At 37.4% G+C, this 11087-nt stretch overlaps 1 protein-coding gene across 4 annotated transcripts in view; it reads right to left on the minus strand.

The window, feature by feature from the left end:
• The window catches only part of LOC129837541 (nucleoporin SEH1-like), a 168329-nt gene extending 157814 nt beyond the window's left edge, over positions 1–10515 (minus strand). For 2 of the 4 annotated variants that reach the window (XM_055903826.1, XM_055903825.1), the window contains exons 1-7: positions 10297–10512; positions 9880–9930; positions 9545–9691; positions 8941–9152; positions 8000–8098; positions 2118–2258; positions 1742–1896 (exon numbers count right to left, since the gene is read on the minus strand). In XM_055903826.1, the coding sequence (XP_055759801.1) occupies positions 1742–1896; positions 2118–2258; positions 8000–8098; positions 8941–9152; positions 9545–9691; positions 9880–9930; positions 10297–10407 (916 nt within the window). In that variant the 5' untranslated portion in view covers positions 10408–10512. Of the gene's footprint in view, positions 1–1741; positions 1897–2117; positions 2259–7999; positions 8099–8940; positions 9153–9544; positions 9692–9879; positions 9931–10296 lie in introns of all 4 variants that reach the window. The other 2 variants (XM_055903827.1, XM_055903823.1) reach the window with 2 other exon arrangements.
• Positions 10516–11087: the final 572 nt, after the last annotated feature.

Consider the following 11087-nt stretch of genomic DNA (forward strand, 5'->3'; position numbering starts at 1 on the left):
TGCAATGTTGTTGTGCTTTAAGCTGCGATATGTAACTTTTTGGCCGACCTGACCAAATACACATAGAACTATAAGTTATAGATCTGTTATTTTAGATGCTACTCGGTCTTGAATTTGGTTTTTGTGTCTTTAACTTTTGTACACCAGATTCAAACAGCGAAAAATACAATATGGTTATGGACAATATTTCACAGTGATTTAGACGGTACAATTATTACACTAGAGTTGCTATTGTCACAAACAGAAATGAATCAAACTATTAAAATTTTAGCAACCAGGAACAAGGACACAGCCTTTTCAGTCTATACTAGATAGATCACCTTCCCAGAGTGGGACACAGCCTTTTCAGTCTAGATAGATCACCTTCCCAGAGTGGGACACAGCCTTTTCAGTCTAGATAGATCACCTTCCCAGAGTGGGACACAGCCTTTTCAGTCTAGATAGATCACCTTTCCAGAGTGGGACACAGCCTTTTCAGTCTAGATAGATCACCTTCCCAGAGTGGGACACAGCCTTTTCAGTCTAGATAGATCACCTTCCCAGAGTGGGACACAGCCTTTTCAGTCTAAATAGATCACCTTCCCAGAGTCGGACACAGCTTTTTCAGTCTATACTAGATAGATCACCTTCCCAGATTGGGACACAGCCTTTTCAGTCTAGATAGATCACCTTCCCAGAGTGGGACACAGCCTTTTCAGTCTAGATAGATCACCTTCCCAGAGTGGGACACAGCCTTTTCAGTCTAGATAGATCACCTTCCCAGAGTGGGACACAGCCTTTTCAGTCTATATAGATCACCTTCCCAGAGTGGGACACAGCCTTTTCAGTCTAGATAGATCACCTTCCCAGAGTGGGACACAGCCTTTTCAGTCTAGATAGATCACCTTCCCAGAGTGGGACACAGCCTTTTCAGTCTATACTAGATAAATCACCTTCCCAGAGTGGGACACAGCCTTTTCAGTCTAGATAGATCACCTTCCCAGAGTGGGACACAGCCTTTTCAGTCTATACTAGATAGATCACCTTCCCAGAGTGGGACACAGCCTTTTCAGTCTAGATAGATCACCTTCCCAGAGTGGGACACAGCCTTTTCAGTCTAGATAGATCACCTTCCCAGAGTGGGACACAGCCTTTTCAGTCTAAATAGATCACCTTCCCAGAGTGGGACACAGCCTTTTCAGTCTATACTAGATAGATCACCTTCCCAGAGTGGGACACAGCCTTTTCAGTCTATACTAGATAGATCACCTTCCCAGAGTGGGACACAGCCTTTTCAGTCTAAATAGATCACCTTCCCAGAGTGGGACACAGCCTTTTCAGTCTATACTAGATAGATCACCTTCCCAGAGTGGGACACAGCCTTTTCAGTCTAGATAGATCACCTTCCCAGAGTGGGACACAGCCTTTTCAGTCTATACTAGATAGATCACCTTCCCAGAGTGGGACACAGCCTTTTCAGTCTATACTATATAGATCACCTTCCCAGAGTGAGACACAGCCTTTTCAGTCTAGATAGATCACCTTCCCAGAGTGGGACACAGCCTTTTCAGTCTAGATAGATCACCTTCCCAGAGTGGGACACAGCCTTTTCAGTCTAGATAAATCACCTTCCCAGAGTGGGACACAGCCTTTTCAGTCTAGATGCATCACCTTTCCAGAGTCGGACACAGCCTTTTCAGTCTATACTAGATAGATCACCTTCCCAGAGTCGGACACAGCCTTTTCAGTCTAGATAGATCACCTTTCCAGAGTCGGACACAGCCGTCGTCTCCTGAGGAGGCCAGCAAGGTGCTGGTGATGTTCCAGGAGACTCTCCACACCTGGGAGTTGTGGTTGTCAAACTGGGCCACGATCTGAACCTCAAATTTAGTAGGGCCTGTCGAGCTGCTCTCCTTACTGTCGGACAAGAGAGATGCAGAACAGCTCAGAATAATATATGGACACTGTACGAGCTCTGAACGGCTGTGATCTACTACTTAGACAATAAAGCAAGTTTTAAAAAATATATATATACAGCTAATATCTATTAAAAAACTCAATATGTACTCCTATAAAGTCAGAAAACGTTAGTAAAAAGTTATTTTTTTTTAAATAAAAATCAACATTTATACACTCACCGCAAAGGTACCAACTTAAAGATCCGAACATCTTTGGTTGCTATGGCGAGCACGTGGAAGGACCGCCCCAGGTTAGGGGAGAAGGCGATGTCATGCACTGCATCAGTCACGGTCATCAATGTCTCGGCTTTCGCATATTTCCTGATTCAAAAAAGACGAGAGGATTTCCCCTCGTAAAGTAGAGGAATCTCTAACAACATGATAAATGTGTGCATGTGATGTCGGTAAAGCGAACTAAAAGTCTAGAATTGATTTAATACTAGAACATTCAACGACTACAACATAATAGAGTAGAAAACAGATCAGCTGTATTTCTCCCGAGGGAACTGGGGGTTCATGTAACCATCTGGTCCACCTGTATAATGTAATAAATTAAACATCTGCTATCTGAGCAGCTAACCGATCGCTGCAGCTGTACATAGTCCATCGGTATATAGCCCACCCAATCTACCTACCTCATCCTCACACTGCTTTTATTTATTTACTTTTCTGCTCTTTTGCACACCAGTATCTCTACTTGCACATGATCATCTGATGATTTATTATACTAATAATGTAATAGGACTGACCTAGTGTTTCCATTATACTAATAATGTAATAGGACTGACCTAGTGTTTCCATTATACTAATAATGTAATAGGACTGACCTAGTGTTGTCATTGTACTAATAATGTAATAGGACTGACCTAGTGTTTCCATTATACTAATAATGTAATAGGACTGACCTAGTGTTTCCATTATACTAATAATGTAATAACCAGGTAATAGGACTGACCTAGTGTTTTCATTATACTAATAATGTAATAGGACTGACCTAGTGTTTCCATTATACTAATAAGGTAATAGGACTGACCTAGTGTTTCCATTATACTAATAATGTAATAGGACTGACCTAGTGTTTCCATTATACTAATAATGTAATAGGACTGACCTAGTGTTTTCATTATACTAATAATGTAATAGGACTGACCTAGTGTTTCCATTATACTAATAATGTAATAGGACTGACCTAGTGTTTCCATTATACTAATAATGTAATAGGACTGACCTAGTGTTTCCATTATACTAATAATGTAATAGGACTGACCTAGTGTTTCCATTATACTAATAAGGTAATAGGACTGACCTAGTGTTTCCATTATACTAATAATGTAATAGGACTGACCTAGTGTTTCCATTATACTAATAATGTAATAGGACTGACCTAGTGTTTCCATTATACTAATAATGTAATAACCAGGTAATAGGACTGACCTAGTGTTTTCATTATACTAATAATGTAATAGGACTGACCTAGTGTTTCCATTATACTAATAATGTAATAGGACTGACCTAGTGTTTCCATTATACTAATAATGTAATAGGACTGACCTAGCGTTGTCATTGTACTAATAATGTAATAGGACTGACCTAGCGTTGTCATTATACTAATAATGTAATAGGACTGACCTAGTGTTTCCATTATACTAATAATGTAATAGGACTGACCTAGTGTTTCCATTATACTAATAATGTAATAGGACTGACCTAGTGTTTCCATTATACTAATAAGGTAATAGGACTGACCTAGTGTTTCCATTATACTAATAATGTAATAGGACTGACCTAGTGTTTCCATTATACTAATAATGTAATAGGACTGACCTAGTGTTTCCATTATACTAATAATGTAATAGGACTGACCTAGTGTTTCCATTATACTAATAATGTAATAGGACTGACCTAGTGTTGTCATTATACTAATAATGTAATAGCCAGGTAATAGGACTGACCTAGTGTTGTCATTGTACTAATAATGTAATAGGACTGACCTAGTGTTTCCATTATACTAATAATGTAATAGGACTGACCTAGTGTTTCCATTATACTAATAATGTAATAGGACTGACCTAGTGTTGTCATTGTACTAATAATGTAATAGGACTGACCTAGTGTTTCCATTATACTAATAATGTAATAGGACTGACCTAGTGTTTCCATTATACTAATAATTTAATAGGACTGACCTAGTGTTGTCATTATACTAATAATGTAATAGCCAGGTAATAGGACTGACCTAGTGTTGTCATTGTACTAATAATGTAATAGGACTGACCTAGTGTTTCCATTATACTAATAATGTAATAGGACTGACCTAGTGTTTCCATTATACTAATAATGTAATAGGACTGACCTAGTGTTGTCATTATACTAATAATGTAATAGGACTGACCTAGTGTTGTCATTGTACTAATAATGTAATAGGACTGACCTAGTGTTTCCATTATACTAATAATGTAATAGGACTGACCTAGTGTTTCCATTGTACTAATAATGTAATAGGACTGACCTAGTGTTTCCATTGTACTAATAATGTAATAGGACTGACCTAGTGTTGTCATTGTACTAATAATGTAATAGGACTGACCTAGTGTTGTCATTATACTAATAATGTAATAGCCAGGTAATAGGACTGACCTAGTGTTGTCATTATACTAATAATGTAATAGGACTGACCTAGTGTTGTCATTATACTAATAATGTAATAGGACTGACCTAGTGTTTCCATTATACTAATAATGTAATAGGACTGACCTAGTGTTGTCATTGTACTAATAATGTAATAGGACTGACCTAGTGTTGTCATTATACTAATAATGTAATAGCCAGGTAATAGGACTGACCTAGTGTTGTCATTATACTAATAATGTAATAGGACTGACCTAGTGTTTCCATTATACTAATAATGTAATAACCAGGTAATAGGACTGACCTAGTGTTTCCATTATACTAATAATGTAATAGGACTGACCTAGTGTTTCCATTATACTAATAATGTAATAGGACTGACCTAGTGTTGTCATTGTACTAATAATGTAATAGGACTGACCTAGTGTTTATTATACTAATAATGTAATAGGACTGACCTAGTGTTGTCATTATACTAATAATGTAATAACCAGGTAATAGGACTGACCTAGTGTTGTCATTGTACTAATAATGTAATAGGACTGACCTAGTGTTTATTATACTAATAATGTAATAGGACTGACCTAGTGTTGTCATTATACTAATAATGTAATAGGACTGACCTAGTGTTTCCATTATACTAATAATGTAATAGGACTGACCTAGTGTTTTCATTGTACTAATAATGTAATAACCAGGTAATAGGACTGACCTAGTGTTGTCATTGTACTAATAATGTAATAGGACTGACCTAGTGTTTATTATACTAATAATGTAATAGGACTGACCTAGTGTTTCCATTGGACTAATAATGTAATAACCAGGTAATAGGACTGACCTAGTGTTTCCATTATACTAATAATGTAATAGGACTGACCTAGTGTTTTCATTATACTAATAATGTAATAGGACTGACCTAGTGTTTCCATTATACTAATAATGTAATAGGACTGACCTAGTGTTTCCATTATACTAATAATGTAATAGGACTGACCTAGTGTTTCCATTATACTAATAATGTAATAGGACTGACCTAGTGTTGTCATTGTACTAATAAGGTAATAGGACTGACCTAGTGTTGTCATTGTACTAATAAGGTAATAGGACTGACCTAGTGTTTCCATTATACTAATAATGTAATAGGACTGACCTAGTGTTTCCATTATACTAATAATGTAATAGGACTGACCTAGTGTTTCCATTATACTAATAATGTAATAGGACTGACCTAGTGTTTCCATTATACTAATAATGTAATAGGACTGACCTAGTGTTTCCATTATACTAATAATGTAATAGGACTGACCTAGTGTTTCCATTGTACTAATAATGTAATAGGACTGACCTAGTGTTTTCATTGTACTAATAATGTAATAACCAGGTAATAGGACTGACCTAGTGTTGTCATTGTACTAATAATGTAATAGGACTGATCTAGTGTTTTCATTGTACTAATAATGTAATAACCAGGTATTAGGACTGACCTAGTGTTGTCATTGTACTAATAATGTAATAGGACTGACCTAGTGTTTATTATACTAATAATGTAATAGGACTGACCTAGTGTTTTCATTGTACTAATAATGTAATAACCAGGTAATAGGACTGACCTAGTGTTGTCATTGTACTAATAATGTAATAGGAATGACCTAGTGTTCATTATACTAATAATGTAATAGGACTGACCTAGTGTTTTCATTATACTAATAATGTAATAGGACTGACCTAGTGTTTCCATTATACTAATAATGTAATAGGACTGACCTAGTGTTGTCATTGTACTAATAATGTAATAACCAGGTAATAGGACTGACCTAGTGTTGTCATTGTACTAATAATGTAATAGGACTGACCTAGTGTTTATTATACTAATAATGTAATAGGACTGACCTAGTGTTTCCATTATACTAATAATGTAATAGGACTGACCTAGTGTTTCCATTATACTAATAATGTAATAGGACTGACCTAGTGTTTTCATTATACTAATAATGTAATAGGACTGACCTAGTGTTTTCATTGTACTAATAATGTAATAACCAGGTAATAGGACTGACCTAGTGTTGTCATTGTACTAATAATGTAATAGGACTGACCTAGTGTTTTCATTGTACTAATAATGTAATAACCAGGTAATAGGACTGACCTAGTGTTGTCATTGTACTAATAATGTAATAGGACTGACCTAGTGTTTATTATACTAATAATGTAATAGGACTGACCTAGTGTTTTCATTATACTAATAATGTAATAGGACTGACCTAGTGTTTCCATTATACTAATAATGTAATAGGACTGACCTAGTGTTTTCATTGTACTAATAATGTAATAACCAGGTAATAGGACTGACCTAGTGTTGTCATTGTACTAATAATGTAATAGGACTGACCTAGTGTTTATTATACTAATAATGTAATAGGACTGACCTAGTGTTTCCATTATACTAATAATGTAATAGGACTGACCTAGTGTTTCCATTATACTAATAATGTAATAGGACTGACCTAGTGTTTCCATTATACTAATATCGTAATAGGACTGACCTAGTGTTGTCATTATACTAATAATGTAATAGGACTGACCTAGTGTTTCCATTATACTAATAATGTAATAGGACTGACCTAGTGTTTCCATTATACTAATAATGTAATAGGACTGACCTAGTGTTTTCATTATACTAATAATGTAATAGGACTGACCTAGTGTTTTCATTATACTAATAATGTAATAGGACTGACCTAGTGTTTCCATTATACTAATAATGTAATAGGACTGACCTAGTGTTGTCATTGTACTAATAATGTAATAGGACTGACCTAGTGTTTCCATTATACTAATAATGTAATAGGACTGACCTAGTGTTTCCATTATACTAATAATGTAATAGGACTGACCTAGTGTTTCCATTGTACTAATAATGTAATAGGACTGACCTAGTGTTTCCATTATACTAATAATGTAATAGGACTGACCTAGTGTTTCCATTATACTAATAATGTAATAGGACTGACCTAGTGTTGTCATTGTACTAATAATGTAATAGGACTGACCTAGTGTTTCCATTATACTAATAATGTAATAGGACTGACCTAGTGTTTCCATTATACTAATAATGTAATAACCAGGTAATAGGACTGACCTAGTGTTTCCATTATACTAATAATGTAATAGGACTGACCTAGTGTTTCCATTATACTAATAATGTAATAGGACTGACCTAGTGTTTTCATTATACTAATAATGTAATAGGACTGACCTAGTGTTTCCATTATACTAATAATGTAATAGGACTGACCTAGTGTTTTCATTATACTGATAATGTAATAACCAGGTAATAGGACTGACCTAGTGTTTTCATTATACTAATAATGTAATAGGACTGACCTAGTGTTTTCATTATACTAATAATGTAATAACCAGGTAATAGGACTGACCTAGTGTTTTCATTGTACTCGTAGATCTGAACCTTCCCACCGTACATCACGTTGCTGTCATCACTTCCCACTGCTATCATGGGAGGGTGGGCGCGGGAGCTAAGGAGAAAATGATAAATAGACAGTTATTAAACTAGGTAACATGTTAATAGGCATCAATACAATAGCCCATTAGTATCTACAGCTGAAGGATAAATAGACAGTTATTAAACTAGGTAACATGTTAATAGGCATCAATACAATAGCCCATTAGTATCTACAGCTGAAGGATAAATAGACAGTTATTAAACTAGGTAACATGCTAATAGGCATCAATACAATAGCCCATTAGTATCTACAGCTGAAGGAAAGCTCCAAATGCATTTTCACAGCAGTGGAAAACTCAAGTGACATCTTGAGAAACTCTAAAGCCCTCAAACTCAACTCTAGACCTCGAAGCCAGTGTCACTGCATTGTGTCATTGTTCTAATTTAGACCGGGGACACCAGATACGTGCAATTCATTATCGGGTAGAACAGAAAACCAGCAGGCTCCGGACCTCGTCGGGTAAGAGTTGAATACCCCTGCTATAGAGAATGTGACACAGGGGTGTTACAGTGTGTTGTGCAGTGTACAATCAGCAACACTGCCATTGGTTAATCAAAGCAGAAGTCAACATTTCAGTTCATTGGACATTGTGTACAATTGACGAATACAGTGATTTATTTGGTCCCGTGTGGCTCAGTTGGTAGAGCATGGCGCTTGCAACGCCAGGGTTGTGGGTTCATTCCCCACGGTGGGACCAGAATGAATATGTATGAACTTTCCAATTTGTAAGTCGCTCTGGATAAGAGCGTCTGCTAAATGACTTAAATGTAAATGTAATTTTAATCTTAAAAATCACTGACTGGTTTCACCTGGAGTGAATTTGGGCCTAAATCTATGGACTCAGTGAAGCTGACCTGGAGGGGTTCCAGGAGATACAGGAGCAGCTGAGTTTACAGGAGATCTCGTGCTGCAGGGACCACTGGCTGAGGTTCATCACGTCTGGAGCCTCGTAGATCCTCGCCACCCCGTCTGCTGAGCACGTCGTCAGCATCAGACCCATGTGTTTAGGAGCGAACTTCACGTCCGTCACCGACGTCCTGCTGTCCACCAGAGTCGTCCTCTTTATCTAAACAGAACGAGAATGTGTTGCCGATACTGCACACCAAGGCACATGTCTCTTTGACCCGATAACTTGGGTAAAGAATCACCTCACAGCAGTGGCTGGATAATAGCCTGGTACAAGATCGGCAGGACAAAGACAATTGGAATTGTTGAGACAGTACAAATATACACTGCTCAAAAAAATAAAGGGAACACTTAAACAACACAATGTAACTCCAAGTCAATCACACACAACAGCATGTGAAATGTATTGTCAATAAGTGTTGCTTCCTAAGTGGACAGTTTGATTTCACAGAAGTGTGATTGACTTGGAGTTACATTGTGTTGTTTAAGTGTTCCCTTTATTTTTTTGAGCAGTGTATGTGGGCCCAGGCTCGTAGCTGAAAGGAGTCTTACCCAGTGGCTCTGCCCCCTCTGTTTGTCGTTAGACTCCCCAACTATCTCTTCCCACACAGCGGCTGTTCGGTCGAAGGAGCAGGAGGCCAGCACCTGTCCAAACTCAGGGTGGGCCCAGGTCACCCTCCATACTGACCCGCTGTGTGTCTGCAAAGACCAGTCAATAACAAACCTTCATTCTACAGACCATTTCGGGAATTGAATAAGCAAAGAAAGTCCTTTCAAAAAGGGAGAGGAGCTAGCTACAGCTAGGCCTAGTAGCTAGCTACAATTCAAAGCAAATACTTTAAAACACACTTTTAAATCTTGGCATGTAAGAAATAAAACAGACTTGCCTTCCAGCTGGCAGTGCAGTGCCACTCCCCACTTTCACTCTTGTCCCAAACCTGAAGGATGCAGAACATTGACAATGGTTCACTAAAGCAAGCTCTGGTTACAGTCTGGGCATTTTGTTTACATCCTAACTAGCATAGCAAGCTAGCTGGATGGCTTGCAATCTAGCTGGCTAGCTTAGTTAACGTTAGCTAGCTGGCTAGCTTAGTTAACGTTAGCTAGCTAACTGTTTTAAAACTGCAAATATTGTCAGTGAATTACTTCTCTAAAGGTGGGTAATGGTAATCAAGTAAACTAACTAGCTGCAGTTAATTTGTTTGCTGAATAAGCTGTTTAGTTAAAAATCAATAAGGTTAAAGAGTTAGCAAGCAAGCTAGCCTGCTACTAGCTAGCTAGCTTAGCTCACTAGTTTTTTTTACCTTGACACTTTGGTCACTTGAACAAGTTGCCATTCTCCGGCCGTGAAAATCGTAGGAAACATCGTGGATTAGATCTTTGTGATCTGCTGCAATGCTACGAGCCACAAACATGTTTATTTTAGTAGCTTCGTTATTTCCCCCACTGAGCCTCCGCTTCTCAGAACGGATGCTGCTGTCATGTGGCCGCGACTCCCAGTCTTGGCGCCAGTAGCTTAATAGTGTTCACACTTCACATGGTGACCACAAAGGGGAGTAAAAACATTTGTATTTACTAGATTCTATCAAGAGAGTGTAGCTACGCTGAACTAATGTACAATCTTAAAGAAACTTCACTGGTTAAAGGTGCCAGTCTTTAGTACTAATTTAAAACCATAAAAACCTTATCATCAATACAACTAAACTCAGCAAAAAAATACGTTTATTTTTCAGCAAACTTAAATATTGGTATAAACATAACAACAACTGAGACATAAACTGAACAAGTTCCACAGACATGTGACTAACAGAAATGGAATAATGTGTCCCTGAACAAAGGAGGGGTCAAAATCAAAAAGTAACAGTCAGTACAGGTACTGTATACACTACCTAACAGACTCCTTAACACTGCACATGAATCAGGTCTTGTCTGCTACATTATATAAAGGACTGGAGACTCCTTAACACTGCACATGAATCAGGTCTTGTCTGATACATGATATAAAGGACTGGAGACTCCTTAACACTGCACACGAATCAGGTCTTGTCTGATACATGATATAAAGGACTGGAGACTCCTTAACACTGCACATGAA

This window comes from Salvelinus fontinalis, chromosome 38, assembly GCF_029448725.1.
Source record: "Salvelinus fontinalis isolate EN_2023a chromosome 38, ASM2944872v1, whole genome shotgun sequence".
Taxonomy (NCBI): Eukaryota; Metazoa; Chordata; class Actinopteri; order Salmoniformes; family Salmonidae; genus Salvelinus; species Salvelinus fontinalis.